The 20,469-nt window shown below is 36.3% G+C and overlaps 1 protein-coding gene across 2 annotated transcripts; it reads right to left on the reverse strand.

Moving 5' to 3' along the window:
* Positions 1-458: 458 nt before the first annotated feature.
* Positions 459-20,047, reverse strand: LOC124153404 (glucose-6-phosphate exchanger SLC37A2). Of its 2 annotated transcripts, XM_046526533.1 has the most exons (13): positions 19,458-20,045; positions 19,200-19,363; positions 19,043-19,121; positions 18,643-18,778; positions 16,947-17,028; positions 15,588-15,802; positions 15,156-15,263; positions 13,961-14,059; positions 12,196-12,286; positions 10,330-10,478; positions 4,815-5,016; positions 4,089-4,186; positions 459-1,450 (listed from the first exon to the last, which is right to left on the reverse strand). In XM_046526533.1, exons 1-13 carry the CDS (start codon positions 19,529-19,531, stop codon positions 1,382-1,384), a joined length of 1,566 nt encoding a protein of 521 aa, XP_046382489.1. In that variant the 5' UTR covers positions 19,532-20,045; the 3' UTR covers positions 459-1,381. The 2 variants fall into 2 exon arrangements, with proteins under 2 accessions (XP_046382489.1, XP_046382490.1); XM_046526534.1 differs by lacking the exon at positions 15,156-15,263 and having other exon boundaries at positions 19,458-20,047.
* Positions 20,048-20,469: the final 422 nt, after the last annotated feature.

Below are 20,469 nucleotides of genomic sequence, written 5' to 3' on the forward strand. Positions count from 1 at the left end.
TGCTCAGCACGCCGGTACAGTGACACCATGGAAAAAAACTTGGCAGCTATGAGCAAATGCAAATTGTAATGCAATGTTGCATTCTGCAGGATAACAACACTTCTCAATGCTCATGACAGTTTCGAGCCGGTACTGACTTTATGCAATCCATTCTCGATACTGGTTCCACAGACAAGAACCGTGAACCAGAACCGACTCCATGCAATAAAAATCTCCAATAAAAATCCTTGCCAGCACTCCTCTATTACCTAGAGTAATGAGTTCTGCAGTAATTCATTGAAAAGTCAACTTGAAAAAATTGTATCGAAAATTAACCAGAAGAGATATTTTAGCTATGAAAAAACCAAACATTCTATTAAATTTCATTCCATAAAAACTAGTCACCTTGAGTAACTGGAAATTTTAATGGAGGAGCATCTCCTTTGTAGCTTAAAATAGGAAAAAAATGAAACAAAAGCTGATAATATCATGGCAACATTTTTTGTTATGAAAAGTTTAAATAATTCATATCAATGACTGAACAGAACTTAAAATATTATCCTTTTTTGATATTACAGGAAAATTTCTAACAGCACTCCAGTTGAGTAATTCGTCAATCTCATGATGTCCTTATTGAGTTACTAAGCACCATCAATGCAGTTGCCATCACTAGTTACTCTGTCATTTCATTGAACAAAACATTCAGAACATTACCACGTACTTGCAAGCAAAATCAGAAATAAAATAATGACTCTATAAAAAAAGCTGTGGTCTACATCATTAGAGGAAGATGGTTGCAATATACATAACACCTTTAATTCCTGTATTTTTGGAATAAGGTTATGAATTTAGACATCAATGAAATTTAACCAAACAATATCCATAATATCATTGGAACTTCCTCAGATTACTCGTATGTTCATTAAAAACCACATGGTGAACATTCATAATTTCCATAGGCAAGTAAAATTACCAAATATCTAGCATTTCATTACGTAAAAAAATAAAACAGGAAAAGTGTTCATGAAATTCTAAGGAAATTCACAAATATTATTCACTTTCCCTGAATACCAATTAAATAATCTCATGTACATTGTACACAATTAAAAAATGAATGAGTAGTCTCACCCACTCAATTTAACTCCTCCCTCCTTTTAAAATGTTTCAGTACAAAATATTTACACTTTAATCCTAATGTGGAATGTTGATCACACAGTACTCATTCATCTTGAGTCACCTCCACTGAGATTTTTCACTCCCTACATTGAAAGTCAAAGCAAGGTTTCACCTGACAACACATATTTCATTGGTCCATCAAAGTGATAGCAGAAATGAAGATCGTCAATATAAAATGTCCTGAGCACTGTAACTTAATTTGCCCCACAATAATAGTTCTCAGTAACTATATTGTGTGGATTCTGTTTTCTTGAGTCTGTCGCTTGAATTCCAATATAGACAGCCGCACCAAAAGCTGTAAGAGAGTGAGATAGAAATTCTTGAAGCAATAATCATAACAAAATGGGTTGCATTTGATGAAGAAAGATATAAAATGTGAACTCTTCGACAACACCAAGCAAGGATATTCCCAATCTCTAATGCAAAAAAGCACTTTCAAATCATATTCTCCTGCGCATCACCACCACTAACATTCCTTAACTACAAGAATGCTGAAACACCATGGCTTCTGAAAAATACAATCAAACTCGACCATGTCTTAAGCATCCATAGTCCTTCCGTCCACTTTAAATATATACATACATGCACACAAAGCTGCAAGAGCCGCAAATCGTGTGCGTTTGATCATATCTTTACATCTGCTCCTCTTGTCCTCCATGTTTCTACAATCTGAACTTCTCAATGAGGTACAAAAAACTGCCTATTCTCCTTCCTTATCAAAAACCATTCTCTCCATCACTCTAAAGGGGGTTTGCAATCAGTGGCAGCTCAAGTGATTGAAGAGCCACTTCACCTATATTCCGACAGAATTTATGAGAATGTCACTCAGTAATTAAGCTTGAATATTCATAATTTTGAATTAGGTTTTTCACATAAAATATTATACAGTTATGCAGAAACTTGTAGTACAATGCTTCAACTGAAACTTCTGTCAATGGACAACTAGAGTAACCTCGGCAAGTGAGAGGCCCCACTCCCACAGTTCACTTGTGAGGCAAAATACGAAAAAGTACAAGAAACGAGGCCTAAAAGTTACGTCCCTTACCATGAATACCACCTCTTAGATGATGTGCTTCTCGTAGCACTTCACTTGCATAGGAGCTTCTGCACAAATTCCCACTCCTCCTAGCATTGTCTGTGCTTCAGCAGCCCATAAAGGCCTGTTTACACGATACATTAACACGTACGAGTTAATGTACGTTTGAGTGAATGATTTTTGTGGACCGGAACGGAACATGTACGAATGCATGAACCAAATTAGAACAGGTTCTATTTTCTGTGCATGCATTCGCACAAGTTGGGTGGTTACATGGTGCATTTTGGCGTTCATTCTCGCGTTCATACATTTAGACATTAACCCGTGCGTGTTAATGTACCGTGTAAACAGGCCTTAAGCATTCTTCCACCAGCTGCCTATGAATTAGTGTGCATTATCGGCCACAACTCTCATCACCTCATGTAATTTCTCGGTACTATACAGTATGGTATTTACAAGACTATGTAGATGGAATGCCTAAGTTACAAAAAAAACTAATTCAAAGCAATAAACCTACTCCAAAATTAGACTTCCACATCCAATTAAGTTGTCAGCAGCAAGCATATAAATTTAAATCTGATAATATCCCAGCTTATTGACTGGATTTCTTCGGATTTCATACTGGTGAGTTGGTTCATGAATACAAACCATATTTGACAGCATGTAAGACGCACTTTTTTTCCTTAATTTGGTCTCATAAAGTAACCTGTGTCTTAAATGTGAAGGACACAGGTTAACTTTCAATACTGAATGCTATTATTAGCCCAGATAAAGGTCTAGACACACATAACATTATCTATATCTACCATAATTATTTTATCAGTTTTAACTAAATTTTTGCCTACAAAAATATAGCTCAAAAGAGAGAACTGGGATGGTTTCCTTCCAACACCACACTGTTCCCGTCAAAAAGTAACAAAACTAGTGCTGCTTGCTCCACTCTCGGTGCGGAGAAGCGGGGAGTAGCACATAGTACAATACTGTACTACTTGTTCAACATACGACGCCTGACATTCAGCCGACACACGTGTCGGTATCGGTGCTACTCTGTATAAACATGTTGGTATCGGTGCTTTAAACTATTTGTTTAAAAAAATACCCTGGAAAATATGACTTCAGGAAACAAGAGAGAATAAGCAATACAATTCAGTATAAACTAAGAGTGATAACCTATGCCAAAGTGCATGGAAACAGAGCAGCAGCAAGGCATTTCGGTCCACCACCTGCCGAAAAAATGATATGCACTTGGCAACTGCAGGAACATCAACTGAAGTCTGCTAAAAAAAAATATGACGATATTCTTGTTTTCGATGATGATGATGACGATGATAGTGAAAAGAATTTTTATGGTTTTAAAAGTGATTAAAGTCTAATTTCATGATAGGCAACATTTTCCTTGAATCTGTGTTTTTTGTTGTTTCTGCTTTATTTTGTATTATGTTTGATTGCTTGCCGTTCACTCATTCATTCATTACTGAAATTTACATATCATGTTCAAAATAGCTCGCCCTCTGTTAATTTTCCTTAATTAAAACATGTGTGGTAATTGCATTCTATGATTGTTTATTTGGCTTTTACGAAACATGAGAACCTAAAGAAACCACATTTTAAGTTATTGTGGTACCTCGCTGTCGCACGGACTATTGAAACTTTTTTTCCTTGTGTGTGGCCTTTTAAATAAGAGTGCGTACCATATGCCAGTGCGTCTTATACGCTGTCACATGTTCTTTTTAAGTATGCCATCAAAACATAGTAAATTGTCATAACAGACTGAAGAAACAAAAATATTACAAATGCTGCTCCACACAGATTAACTACATATTAACTTCACCCCCTCTAACGCTAATGAACCAATCACCAAAAATTAGAATTTATGAAAAAGCACAACAATACTAACCATAAGAGCCAAAAGGTCTGCACCCATCAACATATAAAATACATTATTCCATCCAGAAGAAGATACTAGACCAGCTAGTAAAGGCCCCACAGCAGCACCTGGAGTTAAAGAACCACAGAGTAGAAAACAATTTTTCAGCTAGACCATACATATATGCCATTAGCATTTAGAATTAAACCATAGTCTTTGAGAATTCAAGACCATTACACCATACATATTCTTATGATAACTTTACAGATGCCCATGTTTCTAGGTGCTATTAAGCAAGTATTAATTAAGAATCCGTGGTAGTCAGAGCAGTGGCCCAGAAAGATAAGTTCTTAGTATTTCAATCCTGGAGAATTTTTTCTCATTACAAATTTATTTGAGTTTCACCACTGCTCACTCAGCAAGTTGGATGTAACTACAACAAAAATTACAGGCAACTCTAACAGAAAATGAAGTAAAAATAATGGTAGTAGATAAAAAACTGAAAACTTATGATAAAGGTCATTTGAGAACTTTCTTCAGATAAAAATCAGAGGATAATGCATATTTTAGGTTAATTGGTGTGATTGAGATGGCCTACAAAACATTTATCATTGTCGCTATCAATGTAAGCATTCTGTATTTACTTTTCAATGACCCAAGGGTTATTCTAAAAGGATACAAATCACTTCTCATTATTTTGACCATTAAATTCAATGCAACTTGGGCCAGGCAAACAACGAATATGAATTCACTAACCTATTGATCCAGTGCCATCTATGATAGCAGTGACCGTGGCCAATGCTTTAGAATTTCTTTTCAGCGAATGATGAGTTCCCAACTCTGCTGAGACTGCTGTTGTTATTAAAGAGTATGGTCCATTCACCAAAGCACCAACAATAACAAGCAGCACTATGCTAATAGCCAATGTTGACGAGCCATATGCTTGATACACAAACAGCTAGAGGAAAGGAAAATGAAACATTATTTAAAATTTTGAAAAAGATAAAGGGACTTTAAGCAATTGACGATCCAACTGATGGAGCCTCCTCTTAATGGATAAGAGACTAAATTCACTTAAGTAGCCTCCAGGAATTTTAGCTTAAACACAACCAGTTCCAAACACAACATAATTCTTATGACTACAAAATTTTTTCCAAAAATTCTGGGAGTTGGTAGGAAATGTATCCTCCTTAGATGAGGTTCTAAAATTAATGAATGAGGGAGGAGGTGAAGTGAGGATATTGAAAGTCACAGACAGTTATTGAGAAGAATGGGCTCAGCGAGTTCACAGTGCAATGCAAGATGAGAAAGGAGAACATTTAAAATATGCAATTTGGTCTTACAAAATCAACAATGTCAGCAATCCAGTCATAAACCTAATCATCATAATTCAAATCATCACTTAGCACTCATAGTCTTGGGCCAAAAATTACTTTGAATTCCAGTTATCAAGAGACTTTAAACCCTGATACGGACAACATATTTTTCTGATGTAATCGGACAAGGCGAGTCTATTGGACTCTTTTCATTTAAACCATTAAGCAATGAAAAATATTAATTTTCACAGCACTTTGTATTTATTGTACGCTAAAGAATCATTTGACGTAAAATGTATTATTTTTTGTCAAATTAAAGTTTTGCATTACTTACGAGGATGGATCGATAAGTAATGCACAACATATTCTTTCCGCCATGTCATTATGACTGGGGAGTTGAAATTTAGCAAACATTTAGTTTGAAGGCTTGCGGCAGAGCAGCCATATTTAGATAAGGAATAGCTCTTGCGGCATGAGCGTGAACTACTGAGCTAAGATGGTGCGCGTGTTAGTATCGTCCACCCGCAAAGAGCAACAAAGTGTAGTTCATTTTTTGTGGGCTGCAGGACTAAACCCGAAGACATACACTGCTGAAAAATATGGAAAGACATAGTCGAAGTTGCATCGTGCCATTTGCGACAAATGCAACAGGCCAAATGTAATACTGCTCCATGACAACGCTCATCCCCATATTGCCGCTTCTGTTCATGAAAAAAATGACACTTTGGCTGGGAGGTACTCCAACACCCACCCTACAGTCCACACCTTGCACCTTCGGACTTACATTTGTTTGGTCATTTGAAGAAATCCCTGGAGGGCAGCGTTTCGATGCTGATGAAGAAGTCAAATCGACTGTGTGGAGATGGTTTAATTCTAGAGATGTGCGAATAGTATCCGCGAATACTCGAATACCTCGAATATTAGAAAGTATTCGATATTCGAGGTTTCGAATAGTTATGCGAAAAGTACCGCCTCGAATACCTCGAATACTTTGAATTTCGTGTCATACACTGTCGCACGCACGTCGTTGGTAGTTGACTCGGAAAAATTTAGAGAACTGTAGTCATTTAGTGCTCGCAGCGCCGTTTTACGCAAGTTGACGAATTACATCAAATTCGTGGATTTTTGCGGTGAAAAGAGTTCGACGAGGGGAACCGAAAATGGTCGGGTGAAAAAATCCGAAAATCCCCGATTCCCCCCACCAGGAGAACCTCAGTGCCGTGGGATAGCAACCGTAGGGCATTTCCCACGATCCGCTATCCCCCTCCATTCAGCACTCGCCTCACCCACTCTGACGCTTTCCTCTTCTCCGAAATCAAACAAAAGGTCCCAGCTCGCGCAGGGATCGCATTACGAAGACCCCTGCTTCGAAAAAAATATCGAGTTACGATAACAATAAAAACGTGTTTCACGCCCTCCCCCCTTTTCTCACCCACTGACCTTTTTCTGGCTACCTGCTTCGAAGTTCCCCATTTCTGGAGGTCAACTGCTGTGTGAGTACCGTGGGATACTTACATTAGCGCATTTCCCAAGATCCGGTATCCCTCTCCATTCAGCACTAGCCCCCCCCCCCCCCTTCTGAGGCTTTCCTCTTCTTCGAAATAAGAAAAAAAGGTCACAGCTCGCGCAGGGATCATATTACGAAGACCTTAGCTTCGAAAAAATACCAAGTTACACGAGAACAATAGAAACGTGTTTCGGGCCCTCCCTTTTCTCCCCCACTGACCTTTTTTTTCCTACCAGCTTCGAAGTTCCCCATTTCTGTGGAGGTCAACCGCAGTATGAGTCATCTATTAGCACAAAAGGTGTCTAAGAATGACTTTCGTCTATTGATGTTACACCTTTATTGAATTGAAATATTAGTAATGTGCGCGTAATTTCAAAAAGAATAAGACCAAACACGACGTATTTTTAAGTTTATTTAAGCATTTTACGCAAAGAAATAAATATCAAAATACGACGGAGACTTAGCATTCTGGCGAAACTCGATATGAGCAGCAGAGCTTCTCGGAAGCTGATGCGGTATTTGTTTCCGAAAACATATATCAAGTTACAATTTATGAGTGGTGCTATAAATCTTTATTGTTACAGTCCCAGACAAAGGGATATTTTCTCAGAATATTTGATTTCTCCCTGATAGCAATTCCAATTCATCTCGTGAGAACTCCCAAAGATGGACTGAAAATAATTGAAGAAAATCCGGTGGAAAAGTGCTTGTATTTTGCAAAATGCCTCAGATTGTCAGCTAGCACTTGGCAGCAGGAGTGGGGGTAAAGCGATGTTAGTTGAATTAATTATATGCCCAATTGTTTCCATAAAATTAAAATATTCATTAATCAGCTAAATTCCTGTTCAAATCATTTAAAGGAAATCAAAATTACTCTCCAAAATCTTGTGTTGCCTGCTGCATAGGCAACCGAGTCAAACATTCCAGCATTCATCATTTAGTATTCGAGGTATTCGAAATTCGAGGTATTCGAATATTCGAGCAATGATTTAATATTCGAATTCGAGAAATCTGCTATTCGACCCATCTCTATTTAATTCTCAAAAAACGAACTTCTACGAACAGGATATTTCCAAACTAGTGTCACGATGGGAGAAATGTGTCGAGGGACTTGGATTTTATTTTGGAATATAGGTAAAATATGTATCTTCAATGCTATAAAATTTATATTGCCTATCTGATTAAACTTTCTGTTTTAAAAAAATTGTGCGTTACTTATCGATCCACCCTTGTATTAATTTCACACGTAGTCAAACAGCGAGTCCAGTAGATTCTTTTGACCAATTCTTTTTGTTTTCACAAAACAAAATGACAAAATATTTATCATCACAAGTACATTGTGATTATTTGACAATAAATTGACAATTCAACATGTAAGCTTAGAAGAAAGTGAGTCCCTCGGACTCATCTTGCCAGGATTTTTATTAATTTAGGGAATTTTTTTTCTAAGTTACTTTAATTTGGAAAGAAGTTTGAATTACTCTAATTTATAGTAGAATTATCTAATGTATAGAAGTACGTCACGCTGACATTTCAATAACAATAAGATTCTCAAAAATGTGATGCGATGAGTCCGAGAGACTCGCCTTGTCTGTATTAGGGTTTAAATAGCCAGATTCCAAATAGTTATTCATTAAGATACGCTATTGTCATGTGCACTGTCATTCAATGTTCCACAAGCTAGCCCTACACCTTTAAAACCATTATTCTCAGATCAGAACACATCACAAAATACATCAGAACCTCTAATTTACAAATTCAAAGGGATACCAATTTCTCCATCATAATCACAAGTCATCAATCCAAAGATTGGTTTGACATAGCTCTCCACTGAATTCTCCCATTGGCTAATCCTATAAAAAAGGGGAGCTGTGGGTAGCATGGATAAGTCACATGATGCAACCTCGAAAAAATAATCTCACTCACCTCTTATGGTCATAGGCAGATTTAATGGGGGGCACAGGCCCCCACCAGATGCTTAAAAAATTCACAAGATTTTTAACACAGTTATCATTACATTCGTTTAGTTTTGTGTATTATACAGCCTCATTCATTTAATTTCATTTCAATAAACTAATTTGATATATAAACAAACAATATTTCACACAGTAATTGTTGTATATTGTTTTTAATCTCAAGTATGAGAAGACCGTTTGCCTGTCAGACACTTCCCCCCCCTATAAAAAAAATCCTGGATCTGCCCTTGCTTACGGTCACTATTTATAAATAAGAATGAGGCAAAATTTGAACATGCACTGTGATCATTTTCTTTATGCAATAATAAATGTTTCTTAAGAGGTCAGAACCATTGCATACTTTAGTTAAAATTTATAAATATTGATTTCAACACTGACAAAAAGCAACATCAAATTCAATGTGGTGATGACGATGATCAGACGTTAGAAAGTGATAATAAGATTATCAACAATCACTGTTTTTCATTGTGTATGTTTCTGTTGGGAATATGGGAATATCGGAGGTTTGATTTTCCAAACTGCAAGAAAAAGAAGGGGTGAGTGGCTTATCTGTGTGGTGCCGCATCAGATCAGCTAAGAGAGCTTATGGTGGCCATGCCTCAGGAATTTTGATGCTGTGACAAGAGTGTACCTACCATAAAATTACCAGAGTTAATACGACTCAATACATATTCGCAAGTTACAACTCGACCCAATCCTCAGCTCAAGATCAAAAAGTACTACTCCCACATTCCTCCTCATCATTGCCTACTTCAAACTCATTATTATCTTTCTCCTCTGAAATTTCTCCCGTATGATAGCCTTGCGGCTTAGTGACAGAAATGCCAATTCGACCAAGACGTTCAAAAGTGGGTAATGTTGTTTAGGAATGCAAAGTTATGTTTCTCTTTAAATAACACATCATCTGTGTTGTTGCTTCCCAGTAAATAAGATAATTAGGCTTCAATTTCTTGCCTCCAAATGAGTAATTACATCCTGGAAACAAACTGGCCCCTATTGTAAAGGATTTTATGCTAAATACCGAAAAACCTCACACATAAAACTTCCTCACTTATGAAACTTTTTTCAGTTCTCTGCTGAAAAGTTTTACTGCATATAACATGTCTTAAAATAATCTTTTAGTTTGTTATTAATTTAATTATTTTCAATGACTAAAATAGAAATAGTTCACACCAAGAGTTCACCAAAATTTTAACAAAAATTGGTACGGGAGTTTAAAGTACACATTATAATAATCATATACTGCATTTTCATTTCTTGAATGTGTGTGCAATTAGTGCAAAAACTGTGAATGGTATGATTTTTTGAGTATCATTTTCACATTCATTAGGCTGGAATACATGAAGAACACTTACATTTTCAATAAGTTTTTGTGAGCCTGAAATTTGTTGCATAATGTTATTCTTCCGGCCCCAATGCTCCCTCAACCCCATTTGCATTCACCCTCATTCAGGAAATTGCGGATCACTTACCATTGGAATAGCAGATGTTAACATAACAGCACATGTGGTAGCACTTCTGCCCGTGTAGTCGCTCACAATGCCAGCAACAATTCCTCCAAGAATTCCACCAATGTCAAAGAGTGTAGATAAATCTGCACTAGCGGCAGCACCCATTGTAGCTGAAAATTGAAAGTCAGGCTTAGAAAATTATGCCTAGCAACAAACAGCAAAATCTGTACTGTACACATAAATTCATTTAATCTTTCGTCCTATCCACAACTAGCAAGTTTTTATACAGAAATTGTGCACAAATTAAAAATAGCTGTTTCACATTAAATAGGGTGGTTTCCTATTATTTTTTTATTGCCTAAATCGAAAGATTATTAATCCTGGAGTACGCATTTCATGCTCTTAGATTTTCAAATGACGATATCTATTTTTCGCGATTATACAAAAAGTGAAAAATTTCAAGCGCGCGAAAGCGCGACGGCTTAGTATGTATGATGGGAAAAAGTCCGTGTGACGTCATTCTGGTTCCCGCTGTCTCCATGTGAGATGACCTTGGGGCGAGGCTTTGAGCACTGATACGACGCAGGCTGCTAGCAGGTAGCTGAGTGCCCCGCTAGCAGGTAGTGCTTGGCTTAAATATGGATTATTACTACCTTATCAAATGAAGGAAACTTTCCGACCTTAGACAATTTTAATAAAAGATTATTAAGAGATGTTTCCCTGAGTTTTGTGACTCATGCAGGCACTGGTAATCTCAGACGATGTAAAACTCCTATCTACTCGTATAGAAACTAGGTCCCTGTGACGTCAGGTGGAGTGGCAACACATGGGCGCCAATCTGGCCTTTTTCAAATGAGGTTAAAATTGACCATTGCCAGTCATCTAAACCGGTATTTCTAAAACCAAATAATTTGTATATCATGAATACACTAATGGTGGGTAACGAATCGCAATCAATGCCTTTCGTTTTCTTTGGTGAAGGAAACTACCCTATTGGAGGCCTACTAAGGGGCATGCAAATTTTCTCAGGTACCACGATGGCATTTTGTGCATTCAATCCATTCCTAGCTAAGCTGCAGTCTTATTTAAATTCTAACTAGATGAGGAAAATAGAAATTTGTCCTATGCCTACTTATGCATCAGGGCATTCAGAAACAATACCAAAGGATACTCAAACACTCAATTCCAACACATCATTCAAACACTCAATTGGAGTAAATATGTAATACAATTTGGTATTGATAAAATACAAGATGTATAACCATGGAGTGATACTCAATAGTTACACCTTATAAATCTGAGTACATTCAGACCTCTAATACAAGTCTGCCAAAGTGCAACCCATCTATGTGCATGCTTCTTTAAAAACAATTTGTTTTAAATATATACATCAAATTTGATACTAATGTAGTAGCCAAGTCCCTCCAACAAGAGAAAAAAGCACAATTTTAACATCCTACATTCCATTTCTATTAATTCCAATGAAGAATGCATATAATTACCGTAAGTTTTCACATTTTCATTACATTAATTACTATTTAGTGTAATATGCATTTACTTAAATGAGTTATAGAAATAAATCAAAGGGAGACAAAACCTAGGTTTCTGAGTTCTCAATTATTAATATGAAAGGTCTTTAACATTTCAACTGTAACAAATATTGAATCCTCACAAAAATTATCCACAAGAATAATGGCCACAGCAAATGCACACTAAGTCTAATGGCCCAAAATCTAATTTCCCATCTCTGATTACACACGTAGTTAAACTACATTACACAAAATAGTTAGAAACTGTTTTACATTTGTCAAAACTTAAATTTTTTCTTTAAGACAAAAAAATGCCACCAGCGTGAAGAAGTACATAATACCATAACAAATTACTTACATGATGAAGCTATGTAGAGTGGAAGCCAATACAAGAAGGTGTAGCTGACAAGTTTGGAAAAGAAAAGACTGAGAGAAAATTCGATCACACCCTGAAAACAAAACAAAAAATTTATCAATCCCTTTCAATCTGTTAATGCCTAAATACTTTAAATATTTAAAAATTGCCCTAAGTTATGAGAGCAAAGAAAATAGTTTACATATTGCCAAAAAAATATGGCAACCTAATACATATGTGAGATGATAACAAAAAAACCTCAGTTGAAACTATGACTCTATGAATCATGCTGGAATTTCATGAGTTAGCATAGTTAGCAGATGGCTTTCAGAAACAAGATAAAACAGTTAAATACAAAGATAATCTCAATAAAGTTAATCCTTTAAAACCAAAAATCCAGCAATTAGCCAAGGAAAAAACTAACATATTTGCACTCAGGCCTCTTTAGTCCACCTAGAATAGCTAGCTCATTCATCATTGATATTTTGCAGCACTTAAAGATTCACTTCACTTTATATATCTTAACCCTTTCGTGCCGGACCTTCGTTGAGGGAAATTCTTCCTCAATACGAGTCTCTTGAAAGTTTTCTTTACTCCACTGTACGAAGCTTTTTCACATCGACTGAAGGTAGTGGTTCCCTCCCTAACCATTTTTAGACCCAACTCAGTGGGGTGCCGATCCCTTTCCTCCGCCTCTGTCCCAGACCCTAGAGGGATTAAAAGCCCCTTCTTAGCACGAGTCCGCGGTCAACTGGCTAAAATATTAATACAAAATATGTGCAAATATTTGTTGTTCGCATCGATTTTTTACATTCAAAATTAATATTGTGTTTTTTTACTGAGCGTGCAGAAATTTTAAACGAAGTTCTAACGTTGATATAGACGGATTTAGTATAATTACTAGTTGGTCTATAACTCCGTTGATATTAACGTTAGAATTTTGCTTGAAATTTCCATGTGGTCAGCAAAAAAAGAAGAATTCATTTATAGCAATAGATATCAAAAGTAAGCAACAAATATAGTTTTGGAAAACACACTGCAAATAACAGTAGTTGATCGCATCAAGAGGATATGAAAGGCGGCCTGAAGTGGCCGAAGATGGGACTGGGCTCGCGCTAAGGCAGATCACGAGGAGCGACCGCATCCGTGGGTCTATTGTGTCCGCCACGGTCACTTTTTTCGACCTGTGCCGCACAGGCGTGGCATTCGTTGCTTAGGTTTGGAAAATAAACGACGCACAGGTGTGGCATTAGTTGTTTATGGAAGAAAATCCTCGCCGCACAGGTGTGGCATTCGGCGCGAAAGGGTTAAGCTAATGGCAATAAGAATTTTAATATGCCATTTCAGTCCAAACATACAGTAGCAGATCCAGGATAGGGACAAGGTGGTTTAGATGAGGGACCAAGGGGCCAATTTCCCAGCTGTATTAGGGGTTCGAACAAAATTACCATTCTATCTTATGTAAATTGGATACCTAAGGGAGGGCTATGGGCTCCCTTGCCCCTCTATGGATCCGCCACAAACATATAACTTCCCGAAAAAGCAGAGAGAAGTCAAGATCCCTTAAAAGGTTGACAAAAAGTATAATACTACTAATAATAATACTATTGGGCATTCATGAGAACAATTTTGGATCAGACATTAAATATTGATGCTGTCCAAGCCTAATTCATCACAGTGATCCAAACAACATATGGTATCAAAGCATTGACAAATAGGACACAAGTAACAATTTTTTTCTTAAAAATCTCAAATTCTATTAACTTACAGGTATTTTTAAAGCACCAACAAAACCGATAGCTTCTGACGGAGGGTCATTATTGATTGCAAGTATTGGAGAACCATCTCTATGTACACTCGGACCATCCTAGAAAATTAAAAAAAAAAAATCTTTGAACATGAGAATATCCTGTGTTTCACAACTTCAATGCCAAATCCAGCCAAAAATAGGCACTTTAACTATTCTTAGCACAATTTCATGAATTAATATCAACATTGCCTTCTACTTGACTACACGTAAGCAAGAATTCTTTCCATGGGCATCCAATAGATTACTGAAAACATGTAGATTCACAGCTATTTTCAATCCACAGAGAACAATGAAAGAATTGAAATGGCCTTCAGAATGAATAATTCTGTGCACTCCAACATAAGAGATTTTTCAGTAAAATTCTCACAAAAATTAATTGATGAAATATCAAACCAAACAATTATTACAAGGTTGACAAGCTCAAGTTTTCAAAATGCTAATCCAACAGAACACTGTACATGTTGCCATACATACTTATGTATGCAGACAAAATAATGCCAAATATGTAGTTTTGGGGCAAAGGAATTTCAGCAGTCAAAGAATAACATTATCAAGTCATAAAAATGTCAGTCATTGTCAACGCCACTTGTCTTCACGTCTACATACATACATACAAACTGGATGGGAACATAAAATTGCCCAAGATGAGAATTAAATGCCCAAGAACACACAAGACTGGCAGCAAAACAATTTCCAAGCATGAAACACAAGCAAAATAATTGCACCTGCTACAACCAAGCAAAATACAACCACCTGTAATGTACATGACTTACTTCTTCCTCACTTTCATAAATGACTTCTCTTAGAGGAATACTATTTTCTTTTCCTAAAGAAGCCTTTAAAAAAATATATAAATTACAAAATTAGTCCAAGCTTTATTGAGTGGTAAAGAAAAGTTGATATCAATAAATTACTTTTTTTAAATGCACATCGCACTATAAACCTTAAAAAAAAAAAGACCTGAAAAAAAAATATTGTTAGCTTCCAGAATAAGAAAAGTTGCATGATTAGGCAAATTTTTTAATCATCAAATCAAAGGCTCATGAAAAGACAAATGCAGGTGGTAGCATGCCAGAGTCTTGCTATTTCGTCGCTGTTAAGTAACCGAAAAAATTGCTAAAAATAAAATAAGGTCATTTTCTGTCCCTCTCACCTCTTTCCCAATAAGAAACTCTGAATCTGTTTCAGAGCTCACCTCATCATAACTTATTTCTGAAGATCTTGACAGCAGACTTTGGTAGCCGCCTCGTCTTGTAAGAATCTACGGAAAAAATGCACAACTCTTTAAAAAAATGTTTTCTTTTTTTCATTTCAGCTTACACAAAATCCATTAATTTGATTAATATGGTTAAATACAATAACCGTATCATGCAACAAAAATTTAACCATTCATACCCACTCCGAAAGAAATACTACATATATCTACTATCCCCAAAAGAAACAGAAACTAGAAGTTTCACTAAACATAAAACGAGCAGTAAAGCAATAGATGCAAAATTACTTCCTCCACACACAGTCACTTCCAATAACTAGAGGATGCTCTATCAAATCAAGATTGGTCACAAGTCACTATCATTATACTTACAGGCGGATTGGATGTTGGAACATTTGGAGATACAGAGCCAACATGACTAGGATCAGTCACCAAAAACAAAAATAGGAGAAGGCCTAAAACACCCATTATCAATGCTGGAACATAGAATGACAGGCCCCAATCAGTTTCCACAAAAGCACCTGCTATCAGTGAGCCAAGTATATTTCCCATGGATGTGTGCGAATTCCAAGCGCCCATTATTAGCCCTGTAATAAAATAATAAAACCTTAGTAAATTCTTCAAGTGCATGGAGTATATTACAGCACAAATAACTGGGCAATCTATTTACAATCTTAATCACATTACGTAAACAAATATTGATTTCCTTTTGACTCCTTCTGAGTCAATGGTGCAGGTATTCAAATATAACAAAGAGGATGCAATGGCAGGAGTTATCAAAATTACCAATCTTTGGAAGGCATTATAACTTCCTGAAATCATGCCAAGAAATAAGCAAATATGCCATGCATAAGAAATGTTTAATTAACCACTGTACACATAGCTGCATTCAGTGGTGTATCACTATGGTCAAAATCTTAGAGGAACAACACAAATGGGAAAAATTTGTTATCGATACCAAGTTACATAATAAGGGATCAACGGCTGGATTTTGATCGTCAAAAGCAACAAAATTGTTTTGAATGACTTTTTTTTTAATCCACCTTTTCACACCTTTGCAATATCAGCGGTTGCTCCTCAACTTAATTCCTTACGTTAGATTTTTCACAGTTATTCAGCAAGCAACCACCAGGAATAGAGCCAAATTGCCTTATCTTCTTCTAAATGATAATAAAAATGGTAGCTATTGGTATCTATAACCACTCAAGAAGTATAAAACAGAGAAATATCTAAATTTGCAGGTCTTTGCTGAAGCATGAGTTAGGGCAGCCCGAGACATCAATATGATCGTGTTTGGTGAATTTCCAAAAACTAACATTGCAAACTACTGCAAGGTGAAGGAAGGGAATACAATTGGTAAAAATCAAACCTCACAAAATAAACTTGTAAATTATATCTGCAAAATTTGGTTTTATTTTTCAGGGTAAAATACGCTAGGAGGCCTTATTGACAGTTTGAGAGAAAAATAGTTAGGACTATTGCCGGAAAAATTTTATGGCAATGACACTAGCTAATAAAATACTGCTTGCTCTCTTAATAAGATATAAAAATCAAAAATGTGCTATCAATCGATTAAGATCAAGAACCTCATCCTGAAAACTAAACAATTTTATCTATTTAAAAGTACCAAGATCATAAAAATCAGAATGGTCAACATTATATCAGCTTGTGGACCAGGAATCAAAATATGTACCAATAGTGCTTTAGCAGAGGAGCAAAAACCTCACAAACCTCTTTTTCCCTTTCCAAACCAATTTCCCATACATGTGACAACACCTGGCCAACCAGAGGTTTGTACAATGCCTCCCAATGCCTGAAAGACGAAAACAGAAACTAATGATCAATGTCATAGTATCACCACAAATAAACTAACTTCATGCAGCATGCAAAAAAATAGATTGACATGACATGGCAGTTAAATAAAATGTCTGTAAATTCAAGCAAGCATTAATATTTAATAATATTCGCTTTCTTGTTTGTCCTTCCAGAAAAATCTTGCAACTTGAATTTTAACCACATCCCGATTAACTTAAGCACTGAAATTTTTTAATAACTCAAAACTGGATGACACCACAATGTTCTTATAATTTTATCACAATTGGAACAATATCTACAGTAAATTTCAGAAATAAAAATTAAATATAGAGTACAAAAATGGCCACCAAAACCCAATGGAGGCACTGCAATCATTATAAGTGAAATAAGGTTTCATCAGAACATCAAATTGTTAATATCAGCCACAGATCAGTGGTACAGTGTGTGATTTCTGAGTAGGTTGAACAGGATATCGGCTCACGGGTAACTTTTTTCCGTGATATTTTTTTTATATCTTTAACAGAAACATTGACTTTGGGGATGATGAAAGATTTGAAAGCACTACAACAAAAAAAGCTAAAATAACTGGAGTGCAGAAAAAAGAAAGTGAAGAGAAAGAGAAAATATAGTGAGGAAATAAATCTTTGTACAGTGTGCTGGGATATCAAAATCAGGACATGTTAGGTTGACAATCGACAAAGAGTAAAATTAGAAAACTACATTGAATGAGAGCACTCGGGCCACTTTCTTTTAATCAGTCTACCTGCATCGAAACTATGTTGGATTGTCTGCTTCGTGGGGAACCCATCGTGCATGTCATAAATTGGACTTCATCACAGTCACTGTCTACTATAGTGTAAAGAGAAGCAGCAGTGGGGACAACAACAGGGTAGGAGAGGGATGGCTGATTGAAAATTGGACGATCAGCACTCAATGACATCTACTACTATTAAATGACCAGAGAGGAAAAATGAGTTGGCATGATGCTTCACAATGTATGTGAATCAACCACATTAACCATTATAAAAATGATCCAATTCCACACCAAATTTGCGCAAGCTAGAAATAAAATAGCAGTAAGCCTGTATGGCCAGAGAAAATAGGATGAATGGAGAAATACTTAGGGATTATAAGTGGGGGCAGGCAATACAGAAGAACATATTTAATTGCCACTAAATTAGGAAAGCAATTCAAGAATATAGGGGTTTTCAAGAGGAGGGACAGGAGGAGTGGATGTGGTGATCTGCCCCAACCATAAATGTTAACACCTCATTATTTGATAGAATTGATGAAAAACTCTGATATCACAAATAAAGATATGATTTTCAACAATAATGAGCTGAGATAAAAAAACTGATTTTCCATTCACTTTAGAATGAGTGCAGTGCCTGGATGTTGGAAAACGACACCTTGAGCCTTTAAAATGTCAATCTACATGAACAAAAATTTGCACAAGGAAATAAAGGAAATGTCAAAGTTTACTCTCGCTCTGTATTAACGGAGAAGTGAGTGAACAATTTTAGATGGTCTCGGCATCATGAACACAAACATAAAATCTAGTGGAATAGGATCTTTAAAGAGCAACATATAGTAAAATTGAATTCCGACCAACCTGAATAATTATAAAATACCACAAGCTGTGGATGCCATAGGAGTGTGCAATGCCAAAGAGATAGATGAAGATGCCCGACAGGATCATTCCCAAAGATAGAAAATATCGAAGGTTCACCCTCTCAGCAACAAATCCACTGAAAATAAAATACAATTCCTTATCACACCATGGAAATGCAGCTTAAAGAGTACGATTCCATTGTGCAGAAATTTCAGAAAACAAAAATGATTACGAGTTTCCTAAATTTACATTCCCAAATGAGTTTTCTTGACAGGCATAAACCGGGAAAGATAACCTGAGAATGAGGCAAAGGCAGGGACAACATCCAAGTGGACAAGCCAATATATGATATAACTCGATCAATGACTATTTTGAAATTTTTTCTTGAACTCTTTCCTACCTGAAAAACATTGCAATGCCATAGGCAAACAGGAAGGCTGAGTCTAATGTCCCAAGCAAAGCCGGTCCATCACTTCCATCTGAAAAAATTAAGTTCATCTGATATTATTTTCAGAACTAAGTATCGACATTAATTTGGACGAAGTACAAAGACATACCAAATGGAGCCCAGTTACACCAATTACTGTCATTAACACCGACGGGAGGAGTTAACGAAGAACAATTTTGATGGAGAACATTTTTGACCACACTAATGGGCTTTCTTGAGAGGTGATACCCCGTATAAGACAGGTACGTCAGTACAAAAACGCTGGCTCGATACCTTAAGATTAACAAAAATTAACATTATATCTCACAGTAATGCACAAAGTATAATTCAATAATAGATACGTTTCGCTTCTTATGACATTTCTTACCCCGAGATTCCGTGAACTCGACACACTTTCTCCCTCAAGAACTTCACAACAACTAATCCTGGAGGTGAATCCATTTCAGTAATTTAAAAATGTAAATACAAAAATACGACGAGTAACAGTGGCTGGATAGCTTCAGTGATAGACCAAGTTCGCCACGAAATGGTCTCTTTCAAAAACAACAAGACTTATAATTATCACAGGTGACGACAATAATAATGATGACCCTAAGTATCATCGATGTCCACCAATGACTCAAGGTATTAATTTCACAGAGTCAACTTTTATAATACTGGACATCGATGATGGTTATCTTCTTTTTGACGAGCATTGTAAAAACTACTTTCCTCCCCCACACCACTCACTATGTCCATGGTCACCGTTTAGTCACGTTTGTGGCTCTCGCTGGTATAATGAACGAAGGATGACAGAGGGGGTTCACGTGACAGCAGGGGAAAAAATATTATTTTAAAGCCACGGTTCTAAAACGTCAAAGAAATCGCAGCCATCATGAATAAAAATGAAAGTTATTATAAATTTTCAAAGTAATAACACAACAGAATTAACCAACAAGCTTTTTTTGCTAATAATCACTACTATCAGTATGACGATGAGCATCGCTGCGCGCTTCATAAACCGCGCACTTTTTAAATGGCTTTAAAGAATGGTCCATGACACTAAATACAACAGAAAAAGCCTTCACTTTGGAAATATTCATAATATTTGGCCGCAATTTCTATTATGAGGCATAATAAATTCAGTCATTAGACAAAAAATCACTTTCTGAACGCTAAATTACGGGTAACGAAAGTGAACATTATTAGATAATGTAGGTACAGTCGCGACAGACGTGAATTTATGCGTAATAATACCACGCATCGCGTCGCACGACACGTTAATGCATGGATCTATACACAGACATATATATTAATTAAAATTGTTTAATGAGTCTCCAACTCTCTTCCTCTTTCGTTACCCTATGGTCTGAAACGTATAGTTTTCTCGTAACAATAAA

Source organism: Ischnura elegans, chromosome 2, assembly GCF_921293095.1.
Source record: "Ischnura elegans chromosome 2, ioIscEleg1.1, whole genome shotgun sequence".
Taxonomy (NCBI): Eukaryota; Metazoa; Arthropoda; class Insecta; order Odonata; family Coenagrionidae; genus Ischnura; species Ischnura elegans.